At 43.0% G+C, this 21,563-nt stretch overlaps 1 protein-coding gene and 1 long non-coding RNA gene across 16 annotated transcripts in view; one reads left to right on the top strand and one right to left on the bottom strand.

Annotated features, from left to right (window-relative positions):
* LOC139422672 (uncharacterized) overlaps positions 1–21,563 on the bottom strand; it is a 1,300,889-nt gene that overhangs the window by 1,189,730 nt on the left and 89,596 nt on the right. The window lies entirely within an intron of this gene.
* Positions 1–21,563, top strand: part of LOC139422670 (transcription factor 4-like) — a 411,500-nt gene that overhangs the window by 379,664 nt on the left and 10,273 nt on the right. For 5 of the 15 annotated variants that reach the window (XM_071173862.1, XM_071173864.1, XM_071173859.1 and 2 more), the window contains 4 exons: positions 11,276–11,411; positions 15,875–16,025; positions 19,700–19,929; positions 21,355–21,490. In XM_071173862.1, the coding sequence (XP_071029963.1) occupies positions 11,276–11,411; positions 15,875–16,025; positions 19,700–19,929; positions 21,355–21,490 (653 nt within the window). Of the gene's footprint in view, positions 1–11,275; positions 11,412–15,874; positions 16,038–19,699; positions 19,930–21,354; positions 21,510–21,563 lie in introns of all 15 variants that reach the window. The other 10 variants (XM_071173861.1, XM_071173855.1, XM_071173858.1 and 7 more) reach the window with 3 other exon arrangements.

Raw genomic sequence — 21,563 nt, 5'->3', positions numbered from 1 at the left:
ATGGGGAGAGGGGGGATGAGACGGGGAGAAGGGGGGATGAGACGGGGAGAAGGGGGGATGAGACGGGGAGAGAGGGATGAGATGGTGAGAGGGGATGAGACGGGGAGAAGGGGGGATGAGACGGGGAGAGAGGGATGAAACGGGGAGAGAGGGATGAGACGGGGAGAAGGGGGGATGAGACGGGGAGAGAGGGATGAGATGGGGAGAGGGGGGATGAGACGGGGAGAAGGTGGGATGAGACGGGGAGAAGGGGGGATGAGACGGGGAGAGAGGGAGAGGGGGATGAGACGGGGAGAGGGGGGATGAGACGGGGAGAGGGGGATGAGATGGGGAGAAGGGGATGAGACGGGGAGAAGGGGGGATGAGACGGGGAGAGAGGGATGAAACGGGGAGAGGGGGCTGAGACAGGGAGAGGGGGGGATGAGAGGGGGATGAAACAGGGAGAGGGGGCTGAGACAGGGAGAGAGGGATGAGACGGGGCGAGGGGGGATGAGACGGGGAGAGGGGGATGAGACGGGGAGAGAGGGATGAGACGGGGAGAGGGGGGATGAGAGGGGGAGAGAGGGATGAGACGGGGAGAGAGGGATGAGACGGGGAGAGAGGGATGAGACGGGGAGAGGGGGGATGAGACGGGGAGACGGGGAGAGAGGGATGAGACGGGGAGAGAGGGATGAGACGGGGAGAGAGGGATGAGACAGGGAGAGAGGGATGAGACGGGGAGAGGGGATGAGACGGGGAGAGAGGGATGAGACGGGGAGAGAGGGATGAGACGGGGAGAGGGGGGATGAGAGGGGGAGAGAGGGATGAGACGGGGAGAGAGGGATGAGACGGGGAGAGAGGGATGAGACGGGGAGAGAGGGATGAGACGGGGAGACGGGGAGAGAGGGATGAGACAGGGAGAGAGGGATGAGATGGGGAGAGGGGGATGAGACGGGGAGATGAAGTCATCCCCACCATGAAAAACACCCACAGATCTTTTTATGGACAGCAAACATCTACATTTTTTGTTGCTATAAAATTCACACATTTACAATTTATATTCACATTTATAATCACAAGTTGAACTGTTATTATACAACACTTGTACTCTCTCTTTTTCACACACACACACACACACACACGCCGGTTGGGCGGGGGGGTGGGGGTAGTATACTGACAGAAGAGAAGCTACATGTATCTAATTGTAGACAAAGTTGACTAACAAATTGCCTCGCAAAATGTTGAAAATTATAAGCAGAAACGAAATCTAAATCAGTCAACAAAAATAGGGCTGCACCTCCTTAATCAAAGAGTCCTTGTGGTTATTATTATTATATCATGGGGTTATTATTATATCATGGGGTTGTTATTATTATTATATCATGGGGTTATTATTATATCATGGGGTTATTATTATTATTATATCATGGGGTTATTATTATTATTATATCATGTGGTTATTATTATTATATCATGGGGTTATTATTATTATTATATCATGGGGTTATTATTATATCATGGGGTTGTTATTATTATTATATCATGGGGTTATTATTATATCATGGGGTTATTATTATTATTATATCATGGGGTTATTATTATTATTATATCATGTTGTTATTATTATTATATCATGGGGTTATTATTATTATTATATCATGGGGTTATTATTATATCATGGGGTTATTATTATTATTATATCATGGGGTTATTATTATATCATGGGGTTATTTTTATTATTATATCATGGGGTTATTATTATATCATGGGGTTATTATTATTGTTATATCATGGGGTTATTATTATATCATGGGGCTATTATTATTATGTCATGGGGTTATTATTATTATTATATCATGGGGTTATTATTATTATATCATGGGGTTATTATTATATCATGGGGTTATTATTATATCATGGGGTTATTATTGTTATTATATCATGGGGTTATTATTATATCATGGGGTTATTATTATTATTATATCATGGGGTTGTTATTATTATTGTATCATGGGGTTATTATTATATCATGGGGTTATTATTATTATTATATCATGGGGTTATTATTATTATTATATCATGGGGTTATTATTATTATTATATCATGGGGTTATTATTGTATCATGGGGTTATTAGGAATTGGGTGAACACTAACACACACACACTAACACACACACACACACACCACTAACACACACACACACACACACACATTAACACACACACACACTAACACACACATACACACACTAACACACACACACTATCACACCACTAACACACACACACTAACACATTCACACACACACACACACACACACTAACACACACACACACACACACTAACACAAACATGCACAAAGACACTTTCCTGTAATGGCATGTGTGTTTGTGTGTCAGCGGCAAGCTCCTTGACTTGCACAGCATCCTGCCCTCCCCTCCTTCTCCACTGCTCCTCCTCCCCTCCTTCTCCTCCTCCTCTCCTCCTCTCCTCTTCAAGACAGCTCAGCATTGAAATAGCTCCTCTCTTTTAATTGAATTAGCATTTAAAGATGCTACATCTGCACATCCAAATTGTTAGCAGCTGTGCTACACTGAGGCTGCCTGACGAAGCTGGGCCTGGGTAGCGAGAGAGGCTGCCTGACGAAGCTGGGCCTGGGTAGCGAGAGAGGCTGCCTGACGAAGCTGGGCCTGGGTAGCGTGAGAGGCTGGCGTAAGAGAGAAAGAGATGAGAAGGAGAAATGAAGCAACAGAGAGAGGGAGCTAGTGAGAAACAGAAAAAAGAAAGAGATAAAGAGATGAGAGAGAGAACAGAGACATAGAGAACAGAGACAGAGGGAACAGAGAGAACAGAGACAGAGAGAGAACAGAGACAGAGAGAACAGAGAGAGAGAACAGAGAGAGAGAGAACAGAGAGAGAGACCAGAGAGAGAGAGAACAGAGACAGAGAGAACAGAGAGAGAGAGTGAGAACAGAGAGAGAGACCAGAGAGAGAGACCAGAGAGAGAGAACAGAGACAGAGAGAACAGAGAGAACAGAGAGAGAGAGAGAGTGAGGCTGACTCTGAAATTTGATGATCTTTCACCTCTCGAGATAATTCTGGTAAGCTCACCTCTGGAGGTGGCACATTCGCCTCTGACCGGGGGGGGGGGGGGGGGGGGGGGGGGGGCGTTTAAAGATCTTTTTTGGACATTTCGAGATGACAGATGTTTGTGTTTGGTTTAATAAAGTACTGAGCCTGAGAACAATGATCCCTGCTTTGGCATGAACCAGACAGAACAGAACAGCTCTTTAGCCAAATTAAACGTCCTGCTAAAGTATTCTAAACTATTATAAAATATTATAAACTATTATAAACTATTATAAAGTTTTATAAACTATTATGAACTGTTAAAAACTGTTATAAACTATTATAAACTGTTATAAAGTATTATAAACTATTATAAACTATTATAAACTGTTATAAACTATTATAAACTGTTTGTTATAAACTATTAGAAACTGTTATAAACTGTTATAAACTATTATAAACTGTTATAAACTATTCTAAACTATTCTAAACTATTATAAACTAATATAAATTGTTATAAACTGTTATAAACTGTTATAAACTATTATAAACTAATATAAATTGTTATAAACTGTTATAAACTATTATAAATTGTTATAAACTGTTATAAACTATTCTAAACTATTCTAAACTAATATAAATTGTTATAAACTGTTATAAACTGTTATAAACTATTCTAAACTGTTATAAACTATTATAAACTGTTATAAACTGTTATAAACTATTCTAAACTATTCTAAACTAATATAAATTGTTATAAACTGTTATAAACTATTATAAATTGTTATAAACTGTTATAAACTATTATAAACTTATAAACTGTTATAAACTATTCTAAACTATTCTAAACTAATATAAATTGTTATAAACTGTTATAAACTGTTATAAACTATTATAAACTGTTATAAACTATTATAAACTATTATAAACTTTTATAAACTGTTATAAACTATTCTAAACTATTATAAACTAATATAAATTGTTATAAACTGTTATAAACTATTATAAATTGTTATAAATTGTTATAAACTATTATAAACTATTATAAACTGTTATAAACTGTTATAAACTATTCTAAACTATTCTAAACTAATATAAATTGTTATAAACTGTTATAAACTGTTATATACTATTATAAACTGTTATAAACTATTATAAACTATTATAAGCTTTTATAAACTGTTCGAAACTATTCTAAACTATTATAAACTAATATAAATTGTTATAAACTGTTATAAACTATTATAAATTGTTATAAACTGTTATAAACTATTATAAACTATTATAAACTGTTATAAACTGTTATAAACTATTCTAAACTGTTATAAACTATTATAAACTATTATAAACTAATATAAATTGTTATAAACTGTTATAAACTATTATAAACTATTATAAACTATTATAAACTGTTATTAACTGTTATTAACTGTTATAAACTGTTATAAACTGTTATAAACTGTTATAAACTGTTTTAAACTGTTATAAACTGTTATAAACTGTTATAAACTGTTATAAACTATTATAAACTATTATAAACTATTATAAACTGTTATAAACTGTTATAAACTATTATAAACTGTTATAAACTATTATAAACTGTTATAAACTATTATAAACTGTTATAAACTGTTATAAACTATTATAAACTATTATAAACTGTTATAAACTATTATAAACTGTTATAAACTGTTATAAACTGTTATAAACTATTATAAACTAATATAAACTGTTATAAACTAATATAAACTGTTATAAACTATTATAAACAATTATAAACTATTATAAACAATTATAAACAATTATAAACTATTATAAACTGTTATAAACTGTTATAAACTGTTATAAACTGTTATAAACTGTTATAAACTATTATAAACTGTTATAAACAGTTATAAACTATTATAAACTGTTATAAACTATTATAAACTGTTATAAACAGTTATAAACTAATATAAACTGTTATAAACTATTATAAACTGTTATAAACTATTATAAACTGTTATAAACTGTTATAAACTAATATAAACTGTTATAAACTGTTATAAACTATTATAAACTGTTATAAACTATTATAAACTGTTATAAACTGTTATAAACTAATATAAACTGTTATAAACTGTTATAAACTGTTATAAACTATTATAAACTATTATAAACTGTTATAAACTATTATAAACTGTTATAAACTATTATAAACTGTTATAAACTATTATAAACTGAATGAGCCGCCTCACTTTATTTAACTTTTTCTTCTCTTGTTTTGGGACAATACCTTTTATGTCTCACTTTCAATTGTTTGTCAGAAGTGGTTGGAATTTATTCATAAACACGTTGTTCTATTGAGTTCCGTAGTGTTTAACTAGAATAGATTGATTGGTTTTCAATATGTTTGACGTTATACGCTCAGGTAATTCATGACGTTTCCAAGTATTTTGAGAGTTTTTTTTGTGTGTGGGTTTTACATTTGATGACACATGCCTAATCCAGGCACTGGTCCTCTCCTGTCTGGACCACTGCAACCCGCTGTTAGCTGGGCTCCCTGCTTGTGCCATGAAACCCACTGCAACCCGCTGTTAGCTGGGCTCCCTGCTTGTGCCATGAAACCCACTGCAACCCGCTGTTAGCTGGGCTCCCTGCTTGTGCCATGAAACCCACTGCAACCCGCTGTTAGCTGGGCTCCCTGCTTGTGCCATGGAACCCACTGCAACCCGCTGTTAGCTGGGCTCCCTGCTTGTGCCATGAAACCCACTGCAACCCGCTGTTAGCTGGGCTCCCTGCTTGTGCCATGGAACCCACTGCAACCCGCTGTTAGCTGGGCTCCCTGCTTGTGCCATGGAACCCACTGCAACCCTCTGTTAGCTGGGCTCCCTGCCTGTGCCATGGAACCCACTGCAACCCGCTGTTAGCTGGGCTCCCTGCTTGCGCCATGGAACCCCTACAACTCACCTGTCTCATGTCACCCCGCTCCTCCACTGGCTTCCAGTAGAAGCTTGCATCCACTACAAGACCACGGTGCTTACCTACAGAACAGCAAGAGGCTAACTAAGGCTAACTAAGGCTAGCTGCTAATGAATATTAATGTGGGCTGTTCCTGGGGCTCTGGCTGACACATTGGGAATCAGGGCCCCTGGTTTCTCCTTGCCCTGCCTCCCTGAGACTGAGACGTTGAGGCGGAGGTGCTGTACTGTACTGAGTTGCTGTAATATGAGACGGAGGTGCTGTACTGAGTTGCTGTAATATGAGACGGAGGTGCTGTACTGAGTTGCTGTAATATGAGACGGAGGTGCTGTACTCAGTTGCTGTAATATGAGACGGAGGTGCTGTACTGAGTTGCTGTAATATGAGACGGAGGTGCTGTACTGAGTTGCTGTAATATGAGACGGAGGTGCTGTACTCAGTTGCTGTAATATGAGACGGAGGTGCTGTACTGAGTTGCTGTAATATGAGACGGAGCAGCCAGGAGAGTCAGGCAGCCGATCCATACCAGGGAGATGGGATATTGTGGGTAGTGGGGAGCAGCCAGGATCAGACATGGGTACACATTGAGGTGCTGTACTATGCTCTGAGGCAGTCAACCAGGGGCTCCATGCGTGTGTTAGTCCTGAGATGGAGGTACTGTACTATGCTCTGGGGGGGGGGGGGGGGGCGAGCCCAACGATCCAGGCGAGCGTTAACAGCATTAGTGCAGAACGCCATGATGCCATCTGCTCCTGTCTGTCACGTGTCTCATCAACACACAGCTCCTCTCAACCACTGCTACAGGGCTACAGGGTTACAGGACTACAGGGCTACAGGGTTACAGGACTACAGGACTACAGGGTTACAGGACTACAGGGTTACAGGACTACAGGGTTACAGGGCTACAGGACTACAGGGTTACAGGGTTACAGAACTACAGGGTTACAGGACTACAGGGCTACAGGACTACAGGGTTACAGGACTACAGGGTTACAGGACTACAGGGTTACAGGATTACAGGACTACAGGGTTACAGGGTTACAGGACTACAGGGTTACAGGGCTACAGGACTACAGGGCTACAGGACTACAGGGTTACAGGGCTACAGGACTACAGGGCTACAGGACTACAGGGCTACAGGGTTACAGGGCTACAGGGTTACAGGGCTACAGGACTACAATGTTACAGGACTACAGGACTACAGGGTTACAGGACTACAGGGCTACAGGGTTACAGGGCTACAGGACTACAGGGGTACAGGGTTACAGCACTACAGGACTACAGGGCTACAGGACTACAGGGTTACAGGGCTACAGGGTTACAGGGTTACAGGACTACAGGACTACAGGACTACAGGGTTACAGGACTACAGGGTTACAGGGCTACAGGACTACAGGACTACAGGGTTACAGGACTACAGGACTACAGGGTTACAGGACTACAGGGTTACAGGGCTACAGGGTTACAGGGTTACAGGACTACAGGGCTACAGGGTTACAGGACTACAGGGCTACAGGGTGGGCTGCTTAATACAAGTGGATTGTTCAAAACCCTCTTTGGCCAAATCGCTTTTTTTCCCACAAAACCAGGAAAATCAACTGTAGCTCTTACTGACTGACTGTAGGGCGGGTTGCTAACGTCAACAGCTCTTACTGACTGACTGTAGGGCGGGTTGCTAACGTCAACAGCTCTTACTGACTGACTGTAGGGCGGGTTGCTAACGTCAACAGCTCTTACTGACTGACTGTAGGGCGGGTTGCTAACGTCAACAGCTCTTACTGACTGACTGTAGGGCGGGTTGCTAACGTCAACAGCTCTTACATGAGCAGGGCCATGCTGGCTGTTACTGCTCTCTCAGCATGACTGATTGTAGAAGAGACTAGATATGAACATGACTGATTATAGAGGAGACTAGATATGAACATGACTGATTATAGAGGAGACTAGATATGAACATGACTGATTATAGACGAGACTAGATATGAACATGACTGATTAGGCTACCTGCCGCCTCTACACTCTAACCACTAGGCTACCTGCCACCTCTACACTCTAACCACTAGGCTACCTGCCACCTCTACACTCTAACCACTAGTCTACCTGCCGCCTCTACACTCTAACCACTAGTCTACCTGCCACCTCTACACTCTAACCACTAGTCTACCTGCCGCCTCTACACTCTAACCACTAGCCTACCTGCCACCTCTACACTCTAACCACTAGGCTACCTGCCACCTCTACACTCTAACCACTAGGCTACCTGCCTCCTCTACACTCTAACCACTAGGCTACCTGCCTCCTCTACACTCTAACCACTAGGCTACCTGACACCTCTACACTCTAACCGCTAGGCTACCTGCCTCCTCTACACTCTAACCACTAGGCTACCTGCCACCTCTACACTCTAACCACTAGACTACCTGCCTCCTCTACACTCTAACCACTAGGCTACCTGCCACCTCTACACTCTAACCACTAGGCTACCTGCCACCTCTACACTCTAACCACTAGGCTACCTGCCACCTCTACACTCTAACCACTAGACTACCTGCCTCCTCTACACTCTAACCACTAGGCTACCTGCCGCCTCTACACTCTAACCACTAGGCTACCTGCCGCCCCAAACATGACCCACATGACCCGGAAACTGTTCCTTCTATCTCCTTCCTGTATAATCAGAGTACCTCAGACAGACAGACAGACAGACAGACAGACAGACAGACAGACAGACAGACAGACAGACAGACAGACAGTAAGCAGGCAGACAGACAGACATTGGGGACTGTGAATCGCCATCTTCCTGATTTATAGTGGCACAGATGACAGGGCGACACTGGGAACCCATCTCCCTAGCCGCCCGCACACACACACACACACACACACACACACACACACACACACACACACACAAACACACTCCCCAGCCTCCCCCTCACGCTTTGTAAGCCGCCCCACTCACATCATCATACTAATTTAGCAGAGTTTTAAAATATAAAATCTTTATTAAATATGTATTCCAGAACCTTCTATCCCCAGCCAGGATGGTGCCATTTTGCATTTGGGGTTTGTTTTGTGATGAAAGACGAGGAGCAAACAAACGCAGCCGGCTTGGAACGTTTCCCTCTCTCTCTGTCTGCCGGTACGCTCCCCACAAAGCCGCTCGACATTTTCTGATATTTGCATCAAGCAGGGAGGTGTAGCTGACATCTCGAGCTGAGCTGTCAGAGGCTTAGCTGGACTTATAGACAAGACAGGGAGAGAGAAGAGAGAGGGAGATATAGAGAAGAGACAGGGAGGTAGAGAGAATAGAGCGGGAGATAGAGAGAAGAGACATGGAGATAGAGAGGAGAGAGAGGGAGATAGAAAGAAGAGACAGGGAGATAGAGAGAAGAGACAGGGAGATAGAGAGAAGAGAGAGGGAGATAGAGAGAAGAGACAGGGAGATAGAGAGAAGAGAGAGGGAGATAGAGAGGGAGATAGACTGGTCCTCCAATTGTATTACACCATACAACGTGAGAGACAGAGAGAGAGAGAGAGAGAGAGAGAGAGAGAGAGAGAGAGAGAGAGAGAGAGAGAGAGAGAGAGAGAGAGAGAGACAGCGAGAGAGAGAAACTTGTGCCAAATGTCATTTCCTGCTGGATCTAGAGGATCCGTCGGGGGAATAGGAGCCCCACAATTAAACATATGGGTATTAAGATAATTGTCAGTTGTGTTGGCGGACATGATAGTAGACAGATGGATGGGAATCACTGAGCTCCGCTGAGGAGAGAGAGGTTCCCTGCGAGAGAGAGCATTTTATATTTTACCTGCCTGAACGGATCTGAGCGGCTTCACTATTACTGCCAGGTTTTAGTGAAAGTAGAGGAATAGACAGGAAATGGGAGGAAGGAAATAGATCCAGGTTCTCCAACTGGCAGGCCAAATTAGGGGATTTTATTTGTCCCCCAAGTTTTCTCAGCAAAAATGTTATGTGTGTGTGTGTGTGTGTGTGTGTGTGTGTGTGTGTGTGTGTGTGTGTGTGTGTGTGTGTGTGTGTGTGTGTGTGTGTGTGTGTGTGTAGACTGGGACTGGATCGACTCTGTGATACACACAGGGGGAGGCTGCCCTCTGCAGGTCAACAGCATGAATGACTTGGAGGATGTTATCAAGGTTGTCACAGTACCAGGATCTCCACGCTACGATGTTCCATGTTCCATGTTCCATGTTCCAAGAAGGAAAAAACATGAATCCATCCTATTTATGGAGTTTAACTCACAACTAGTATTCTTATTCAATAGATGAACGAATCACCAAAAAGAAAGGAGGACCAAGGCCCTCTTCATATAATTCATTAAAATGCCTGTATTTGTATGGCCTAGTTCAATGGAAACAAAGTTTTTAAATCCGATGTGTTTCGGCTGCACGGCCGAAAACGTTGTTTCTATTGAACATGTCATTGAACATACAAATAAAGGCATTTTAATTAATTATATGAAGAGGGCCTTGGTCCTCCTTTCTTTTTTGATGACCAATTCACCCCTTTTACCAAAGAGCACCTTCTATCTACCACAATGTACTATTGTGTACCTTAGTAGCGCCTCCCTTCCTCCTCTTTCCATTAGATGAATGAATCATATTTATGAAGGTGGACTCATTCGGTAGCTAGTAGTATTATTCAATACAGGAATTAATTAGAGCTGCTGTGTGGGGGTCTATGTCTGACGTTTGTTTGAGTTGTACCCGTCCTGACTTGAATTTTTTTTCCCCTCTCTCTCTCTCTCTCTCTCTGTCTCTCTCTATCTCTCTCTCTCTCTCTCTTTCTGCCTCTGTCTCTTATTCTCTCTCTCCCTCTCTCTCTCTCCCTCTCTCTCTCTCCCTCTTTCTCTCTCTCCCTCTCTCTCTTTCTATCCCTCCCTCTCTCTCCCTCTCTCTCTCTATCGCTGCCTCTGTCTCTCTCTCTCTCGCTCTCTTTCTCTCCCTCTCCCTCTCCCTCTCTCTCTCCCTCTCTCTCTCTTTCCCTCTCTCTCTCTGTCTCTGTCTCTCTCCCTCTCTCTCTCCCCCTCTCTCTCTCTCTCTCTCTCTGCCTCTGTCTCTCATTCTCTCTCTCTCTCCCTCTCTCTCTCACCCTCTCTCTCTCTCTCTCTCTCTCTCTCTCTCTCTCTCTCTTTCTGCCTCTGTCTCTTATTCTCTCTCTCCCTCTCTCTCTCACTCTCTCTCTCTGTCTCTCTGTCTCTCACTCTCTCTCTCTTTCTCTCTCTCTCTCTCTCTCTCTCTGATTCCCTGCAGGTGGGCTCTCACAGGGAAGATGGTAGCGTGGGCATGCTTGGCAGCCATCCCATCAGATCCAACCAAGTGCCAGTCCCCCAGCTGCCCCAGCAGTCTGCCACGTCACCAGATCTCAACCAGACTGATTCATACCGGGGTGAGTAAAGGAGTGGAGGGAGAGAAAGGGAGAAGGGGGGTGGTTGGTGTGTGTGTGTCGAGGTCACAGTGTACGGCTGTAGCAGGTATTCTGTGGTGTAGAGAGCATTCCAGGACTCCCACAGTTACCTGGTCCATATAAAATACTATCTCACCCACAGAGACAAATTAGCAAAGAGTTATTCTAGGATTCACAGCCAAAAATCTGAAAAATCTCATTATGAAGAAAATAATTTGAATAGATTTAATTTATGTTTTTTTTCATTGAGCTAGTTAGCCCCCCTTCTACATTGCCAACAATAAAATATGTGAATTTGGCAAGCATGGAGTAGAAATGTGAGTAATTATGATTTAACAGAGAAAACCCAATATATTTCAAATATGAATATGTAAAAGGAAATTGTATATGACCGATTCTGTGAAGCAAATTAGCCCCGAAATCTGTTTAAAGACTTGAAATTACTTCCTTGGCATCGTATGGTCCTGAGGCCCTCGCCAACTGCATACACACACACACACACACACACACACACACACACACACACACACACACACACATACACACACACACACACACACATACACACACACACACACACACACACACACACACACACACACACACACACACACACACACACACACACACACACACACACACATATACACACACACACATAGTGGTACCAACTGCCTAATGGAGTGTTGAACACTATAAAACAGAATTCAGAGAGAAATGTACTGGAGAAACAGTCACCACACACACGTTCTCACACAGCGTGCACGTATCACACACTAAAGAGGCAGCTGGGGTTAGCTCTATAAATAATGTCCATTAAAGTGTTGTTGGCAACATTACAGTGAGACATTAACAGCAGGATGGTGGCTTTAGTCTCCTTCCCTCTAGTTTCTCAGTCACCCCTGGTCTCCTCTAGTTTCTCAGTCACCCCTGGTCTCCTCTAGTTTCTCAGTCACCCCTGGTCTCCTTCCCTCTAGTTTCTCAGTCACCACTGGTCTCCTTCCTTCTAGTTTCTCAGTCACCCCTGGTCTCCATCCCTCTAGTTTCTCAGTCACCCCTGGTCTCCGTCCCTCTAGTTTCTCAGTCACCCCTGGTCTCCTCTAGTTTCTCAGTCACCCCTGGTCTCCACTAGTTTCTCAGTCACCCCTGGTCTCCTTCCCTCTAGTTTCTCAGTCACCACTGGTCTCCTTCCCTCTAGTTTCTCAGTCACCCCTGGTCTCCTCTAGTTTCTCAGTCACCTCTGGTCTCCTCTAGTTTCTCAGTCACCCCTGGTCTCCTTCCCTCTAGTTTCTCAGTCACCACTGGTCTCCTTCCCTCTAGTTTCTTAGTCACCACTGGTCTCCTTCCCTCTAATTTCTCAGTCACCCCTGGTCTCCTCTAGTTTCTCAGTCACCCCTGGTCTCCTTCCCTCTAGTTTCTCAGTCACCCCTGGTCTCCTCTAGTTTCTCAGTCACCCCTGGTCTCCTTCCCTCTAGTTTCTCAGTCACCACTGGTCTCCTTCCCTCTAGTTTCTCAGTCACCCCTGGTCTCCTTCCCTCTAGTTTCTCAGTCACCCCTAGTCTCCTTCCCTCTAGTTCCTCAGTCACCCCTAGTCTCCTTCCCTCTAGTTTCTCAGTCACCCCTGGTCTCCTCTAGTTTCTCAGTCACCACTGGTCTCCTTCCCTCTAGTTTCTCAGTCACCCCTAGTCTCCTTCCCTCTAGGTTCTCAGTCACCCCTGGTCTCCTCTAGTTTCTCAGTCACCACTGGTCTCCTTCCCTCTAGTTTCTCAGTCACCACTGGTCTCCTCTAGTTTCTCAGTCACCCCTGGTCTCCTTCCCTCTAGTTTCTCAGTCACCACTGGTCTCCTTCCCTCTAGTTTCTCAGTTACCCCTGGTATCCTCTAGTTTCTCAGTCACCCCTGGTCTCCTTCCCTCTAGTTTCTCAGTCACCCCTGGTCTCCTTCCCTCTAGTTTCTCAGTCACCCCTGGTCTCCTTCCCTCTAGTTTCTCAGTCACCACTGGTCTCCTTCCCTCTAGTTTCTCAGTCACCCCTGGTCTCCTCTAGTTTCTCAGTCACCCCTGGTCTCCTCTAGTTTCTCAGTCACCCCTGGTCTCCTTCCCTCTAGTTTCTCAGTCACCCCTGGTCTCCTTCCCTCTAGGATTCTCAGTCACCACTGGTCTCCTTCCCTCTAGTTTCTCAGTCCCCCCTGGTCTCCTCTAGTTTCTCAGTCACCCCTGGTCTCCTTCCCTCTAGTTTCTCAGTCACCCCTGGTCTCCTTCCCTCTAGTTTCTCAGTCACCCCTGGTCTCCTTCCCTCTAGTTTCTCAGTCACCACTGGTCTCCTTCCCTCTAGTTTCTCAGTCACCCCTGGTCTCCTCTAGTTTCTCAGTCACCCCTGGTCTCCTCTAGTTTCTCAGTCACCCCTGGTCTCCTTCCCTCTAGTTTCTCAGTCACCCCTGGTCTCCTTCCCTCTAGGATTCTCAGTCACCACTGGTCTCCTTCCCTCTAGTTTCTCAGTCCCCCCTGGTCTCCTCTAGTTTCTCAGTCACCACTGGTCTCCTTCCCTCTAGTTTCTCAGTCACCCCTGGTCTCTGTCCCTCTAGTTTCTCTGTCTCAGTCACCCTTGGTCTCCTTCCCTCTAGTTTCTCAGTCACCACTGGTCTCCTTCCCTCTAGTTTCTCAGTCACCACTGGTCTCCTTCCCTCTAGTTTCTCAGTCACCACTGGTCTCCTTCCCTCTAGTTTCTCAGTCACCCCTGGTCTCCTTCCCTCTAGTTTTTCAGTCACCCCTGGTCCCCTTCACTCTAGTTTCTCAGTCACCCCTGGTCTCCTTCCCTCTAGTTTCTTAGTCACCCCTGGTCTCCTCTAGTTTCTCAGTCACCCCTGGTCTCCTTCCCTCTAGTTTCTCTAGAGATACATCCTCACATATAGAAGCTGGCAGAAGCCAGGCCACCATTTTGTTTTTCTTCTTCACTGTGATCGAGACATTGAGGGCATTTTGAGGGAGGCTGTGTCTGTGCAAGAGAGAGAGAGTGTGTGCTAGTGGTGTGTTAGTGTGTGTACATACACGTGTGTGTGTGTGTGTGTGTGTGTGTGTGTGTGTGTGTGTGTGTGTGTGTGTGTGTGTGAGTGTGGGAACAGTGTTTTTATGTTGACAGGAATTTTGGCACCGGCCCACAGAATGACGTCAAACAAAGAGACAGCTGTATTCTCCAGCTGGAGAGAGAGAGGGAGGGGGAGGGAGGAGGGGGAGGAGGGGGAGACAGAGGGAGGACGGGGAGACAGAGGGAAGAGGGGGAGACAGAGGGAGGACGGGGAGACAGAGGGAGGACGGGGAGACAGAGGGAGGAGGGGGAGACAGAGGGAGGAGGGGGAGACAGAGGGAGGACGGGGAGACAGAGGGAAGAGGGGGAGACAGAGGGAGGACGGGGAGACAGAGGGAAGAGGGGGAGACAGAGGGGGGACGGGGAGACAGAGGGAGGACGGGGAGACAGAGGGAGGACGGGGAGACAGAGTGAGGGGGGGAGACAGAGGGAGGTGGATGTGACAGAGGGAGGAGGGAGAGACAGAGGGAGGAGGGGGGAGACAGAGGGAGGAGGGGGAGACAGGGGGAGGAGGGGGAGACAGGGGGAGGAGGGGGAAGACAGGAGAGTGAGGGGGGGGGTTCAGACCCCTTTTGTGTCCACAGAGCAGACACTCCCTCTGTCTTCTCCCCCCTCACTCTGTCTCCCCCCTCCCCCCAATGAGGATGAAACAGGGGATGATTGTGCCTGATAGTACACTCTTTACACAGAGCCAGGCATGCCAAACACACACACACACACAGACACACACACACAGACACACACAGACACACACACACACACACACACATGTTGCACACACATTGTTTTTATTTTCCACTCATATTTCCTCTCTGATGAAGGGAAAGATTAAAGTAGTGTCTGTTTGTCTGCACCACTAGTATAAACCTAACGTCTCCAATGTACAAAATAACAAACTGAATGGCGGGGCTATTGTTTAGCTGAGAAATGATTTGTGGCTTTAATATATATATTATCTCTCTCCTCTTTCCTCACCCCCATCTCTCATCCCTTCCCCTTCTCCTCGCCTCTCCTCCCTCCCCCTTCTCCTCCCCTCTCATCCCTCCCCCTTCTCCTCCCCTCTCCTCCCTCCCCCTTCTCCTCCCCTCTCCTCCCTACCCCTTCTCCTCCCCTATCCTCCCTGCCGGTTCTCCTCCCCTCTCCTCCCTCCCCCTTCTCCTCCCCTCTCATCCCTCCCCCTTCTCCTCCCCTCTCCTCCCTGCCCCTTCTCCTCCCCTCTCCTCCCTACCCCTTCTCCTCCCCTCGCCTCCCTGCCCCTTCTCCTCCCCTCTCCTCCCTGCCCCTTCTCCTCCCCTCGCCTCTCCTCTTTCCTCACCCCCATCTCTCCTCCCTACCCCTCTCCTCCCCTCTCCTCCCTCCCCAGCTCTCTCCAGCGGTCTCCAGGGCCAGAGCGCCTCGTCCATCTCGTCAGAGATCAAGTCGGAGGATGAGGGGGATGAGAACCTACAGGATGCCCGATCTATGGAGACCAAGAAGGAGGAGTCCGACACCAAGGACCTCAAGTCTATTGATAGGTCAAGATCTAGGTAACCGTGTCGGCAATGTTCGCTTCATTTCAATTCCTCTAACAACGGATTTTGATGAAGTGAACAGTGTGATTTGGGGGACAGCTAAATTAACAAAACCAAAACCAAAAAGTGACTAATAATCTACTAAGTGAAACACACTCAAATATCCTCACTTACATAGCTAACCGTGACATGCTATGGCCTGTCTAGTCAATAGACTACATACATATTATGACAGTCATTTAAAGCCAATTACAATTACAGCTGTTATGGCAGTTTCTCAACAATCACATAAACCCGCATACTATACAGTACACACACACACACACAGTATATGTACACTGTGCAGGTTGGTGGCACCTTAATGGGGGAGGAGGGGCTCGCGGTAAAGGCTGGAGCGGAATCCGTGGAATGGCATCGAATACATCAAACACACGTGGTTTGATGCCCGTTCCAGACATTATTAACGAGCAGTCCTCCCCTCTACAGCCTCCACTGGTTCACTTACACATTGATTGTAGTCCTTCGAGAGTATCTGAAGCCAGGCGGCCCAGTCCCGTCCATGGTCTTGAGCCGTGTTTTAGCTGTTTCTCACACACCAGAGTAGAATCCCCACTTCCTCATTCCCAAAATGCACTTGGGGAATCCAGCCCATTCCAGGATAAACTCTGTGACATCACAACGTTTATAGACCTTCCACCTGGAATGATCCAATCAGACTAATTCGGACCCAACCCCAGATTATCGTGATGAAACAATTGAAAAAAGATGTCTCCTACCCTTCCTCCCACCCTCTGTCTATGTGCATTGAAGGCATGAAAATATATGCCTTCACCAATTGAAAATAGATGCCCTGAATGATTGAAAAGAGATAAATTAAACAATTGAACATTTTAACGATTGAAAATTAATGCATTGAATAATTGAAAATATATGCATTGAATAATTGAAAATAGATTTGTTGAATAATTGAAAATAGATTCGTTGAATAATTGAAAATTGATTCGTTGAAAATAGATGCAAATTAATTGTTTCAGGTTCCAACACCATCTACTATATATGCCTTCAGAAATTATTCAATAAAAATAAATTTAAAAAGCCTGATTTTTAAATGATTTAAAGATATTTATTTTCTCACCCATGTACAGATAATACTATATAATAATAATATAATAATAACAACAATAATCATAATATAAATAATAATAATATAATAATAACAATAATAATAATATAAATAATAACAACAATAATAATAATATAATAATAACAACAATAATAATAATATAATAATAACAACAATAATAATAATATAATAATAACAACAATAATAATAATATAAATAATAACAACAAGAATCATAATATAAATAATAACAACAATAATAATAATATAATAATAACAACAATAATAATAATATAATAATAACAACAATAATAATATAATAATAACAACAATAATAATAATATAATAATAACAACAATAATAATAATATAATAATAACAACAATAATAATAATATAATAATAACAACAATAATAATAATATAATAATAATATAAATAATAACAGCAATAATAATAATATAATAATAACAATAATAATAATATAAATAATAACAACAATAATCATAATATAAATAATAACAATAATAATAATATAATAATAACAATAATAATAATATAAATAATAACAACAATAATCATAATATAAATAATAACAACAATAATAATAATATACTAATAACAATAATAATAATATAATAATAACAACAATAATCATAATATAAATAATAACAACAATAATAATAATATAATAATAACAATAATAATAATATAAATAATAACAACAATAATAATAATATAATAATAACAACAATAATAATAATATAATAATAACAACAATAATAATAATATAATAATAACAACAATAATAATAATATAATAATAACAACAATAATAATAATATAATAATAACAACAATAATAATAATATAATAATAACAACAATAATAATAATATAAATAACAACAATAATAATTATATAGTACTCCATCGTGACAAAGATGAAAACATGTTTTTAGAAATGTTGTTTTCCACATTTAACAGAAAATGAAATAGAGAAATATTTCATTTACAATAAGTATTCAGACCCCTGAGTCAATACTTGACCTTTGACAGTGATTAGAGCTGTGAGTCTTTCTGAGTAAGTCTCTAAGAGTGATTACAGCTGGGAGTCTTTCTGGGTAAGTCTCTAAGAGTGATTACAGCTGTGAGTCTTTCTGGGTAAGTCTCAATCCCACACCTGGATTGGGCAACATTTGCCCGTTATTATTTTCAAAAACTCTTCAAGCTCTGTGAAATTGGTTGTTGATCATTGCTAGAAAACCATTTTCAGGTGTTTGCCATAGATTTTCAAGTAGATTTAAGTCAGAGTTGTAACATTCAGGAACATTAACTGTCTTCTTGGTGAGCAACCCCAGTGTAGATTTGTCTTTGTGTTTTAGGTTATTGTCCTGCTGAAAGGTGGATTCATCTCCCAGTGTCTGGTGGAAAGCAGACTGAACCAGATTTTCCTCTGGGATTTTTCCTGAAAAACTCCCTAGTCCTTAACGATGACAAGCATACCCATAACATGATGCAGCCACCACTATGCTAGAAAATATGAAGAGTGGTACTCACTGATGTGCTGTATTGGATTTTCCCCAAACATAACACTTTGTATTCAGGGCAAAAGTGAATTGTTTTGCCTCATTATTTGCAGTATTACTTTAGTGCCTTGTTGCAAACAGGATGCATGTTTTGGAAAATGTGTATTCTGTACAGGCTTCCTTCTTTTCACTCAGTCAATTAGGATAGTATTGTAGAGTAAGTACAATGTTGTTGATCCATCCTCAGTTTTCTCCTCTCACAGCCATTAAACTCTGTAACTGTTTTAAAGTCACCATTGGCCTCATTGTGAAATCCCTGAGCGGTTTCCTTCCTCTCCGGCAACTGAGTTAGGAAGGACGCCGGTATCTTCTGCAGTGACTGGGTGTATTGATACACCATCCAAAGAGTAATTAATAACTTCACCCTGCTCAAAGGGATATTCAATGTCTGCTTGTTTTATTACCCATCTACCAACAGGTGCCCTTCTTTACGAGGTATTGGAAAACCTCCCTGGTCTTTGTGGTTGAATCTGTGTTTGAAATTCACTGCTCGACTGAGGGACCTTACAGATAATTGTATGTGTTGGGGGGTACAGAGACGAGGTGGTCATTCAAAAATCACGTTAAACACTATTATTGCACACAGAGTGAGTCCATGCAACTAATTTGGTGATTTGTTCAGCACATGTTTACTCCTGAACTCATTAAGGTTCGCCATAACAAAGGGGTTGAATACTTATTGACTCAAGACATTTCAACTGTTCATTTTTAATAGATTTGTACAAAATAAAATAAATAAAAAACATAATTCCACTTTGATAGACCAGTGACAAATATTCTCAATTCAATACATTTTAAATTCAGGCTGTAACAACAACTAAACATGGAAAAAAGGGTCAATAATTTGTGAATGAAATGAGATTCAGACTGCGCCCGGCTTCATCCATTGTAGTGTCGTTTTTCAAAATGGCTAAGCGTGGGGGTAAGCGTTGGTTTAGCTGGTGCTGATCAGTCCCCTATATCGGTCCCACAGCAACGCGGACGACGAGGACTTGTCTCCGGAGCAGAAGATCGAACGTGAGAAGGAACGCAGGATGGCCAACAACGCCCGGGAACGGCTGCGTGTCCGAGACATCAACGAGGCTTTCAAGGAGCTGGGGCGCATGGTGCAGCTGCACCTGAAGAGTGACAAGCCACAGACCAAACTGCTCATACTGCATCAGGCCGTGGCCGTCATACTGAGTCTGGAGCAGCAAGTCAGAGGCAAGGGACCTGACACACATATATATATATACCTATAGGGACCTGACACACACACACATATATATATATATATATATATACCTATAAGGGACCTGACACACACACATCAGACAGACACACACACGTCAGACATATAGACACACACAAGTCAGACAGACACACACAAGTCAGACAGACACACACAAGTCAGACAGACACACACAAGTCAGACAGACACACACAAGTCAGACAGACAAACACACGTCAGACAGACACACACACGTCAGACAGACACACATACATAAACAGACACACACACGTCAGACAGACACACACACGTCAGACAGACACACATAGACAGACACACACACGTCAGACAGACACACACACATAGACACACACACACACATAGACACACACAAGTCAGACAGACACACACACATAGACACACACACACACACACACACATAGACACACACAAGTCAGACAGACACACACACATAGACACACACACACACATAGACAAACACAAGTCAGACAGACACACACACATAGACACACACAAGTCAGACAGACACACACACATAGACACACACAAGTCAGACAGACACACACACATAGACACACACACGTCAGACAGACACACGTCAGACAGACACAGATTTCCCTTGCTGCTCCTGGCTCAGTATGTGGCTCAGTATGTGTGGGTGTGTGTGTGTGTGTGTAGTATTAGTAGTAGTAGTAGTAGCAGCAGCAGTAGTAGTAGTAGTAGCAGTATTTAGTAGTAGCTGCAGTAGCAGCGGTAGTAGTATAGTGGTAGTATAGTAGTAGTAGCAGTAGTAGTGGTAGTATAGTAGTAGTAGCAGTAGTAGTATAGTAGTAGTAACATTAGTAGTATAGTGGTAGTATAGTAGTAGTAGCAGTAGTAGTGGTAGTATAGTAGTAGTAGCAGTAGTAGTATAGTAGTAGTAGCATAGTGGTAGTATAGTAGTAGTAGCAGTAGTAGTGGTAGTAGTACTTTATAAATCATTTTCTAGTACTAGTACTGTTACTACTTCTACTACACACACATACACATACACACACCTACTGAGCCTGGAGCAGCAAATCAGAGGTCAGAGACAATACAGACACACACACATGCACACACACACCAGGGTGCATTATTCTTTAGGCCTGGCTGTGGTTGAATCTTAACTTCCCCTTCAAGTCGAATTTTCACTTAGCTTCCTATTGATGCGGACGCATTAATTCGTGTAAATCTGATTTAAGTGGGAAGTTAAGATTGTCTCCATAATTTAACAGGACACACACAGAGCACTATCTTCTCAGATCCACATGGGGGTGCTGCTTTAGTTCTTAAACACTTAACTTGTGTCTATGTTTTCATTCGCGTGTGTGTGTGTGTGTGTGTGTGTGTGTGTGTGGGTGGGTCCGTGTCTCTAGAGAGGAACCTGAACCCTAAGGCAGCGTGTCTGAAGAGACGTGAGGAGGAGAAAGGCTCGTCGGACGATGGAGCGACCCTCTCCCTGGCCGGGCCGCACCACGGCATGGGGGACGCCTCCAACCCCATGGGACAAATGTAAAAACCCCCCTAAATGGTCAGAAGATATTCACTTTAAACTAATCTGCTGTGAAAACACACGTACCATAAC

This window comes from Oncorhynchus clarkii, chromosome 12 (assembly GCF_045791955.1).
Source record: "Oncorhynchus clarkii lewisi isolate Uvic-CL-2024 chromosome 12, UVic_Ocla_1.0, whole genome shotgun sequence".
In the NCBI taxonomy this organism is placed as follows: domain Eukaryota; kingdom Metazoa; phylum Chordata; class Actinopteri; order Salmoniformes; family Salmonidae; genus Oncorhynchus; species Oncorhynchus clarkii.
The sequence above is the reverse complement of the archived record's forward strand: the minus strand, read 5'-3'. Positions and strand labels throughout refer to the sequence as shown.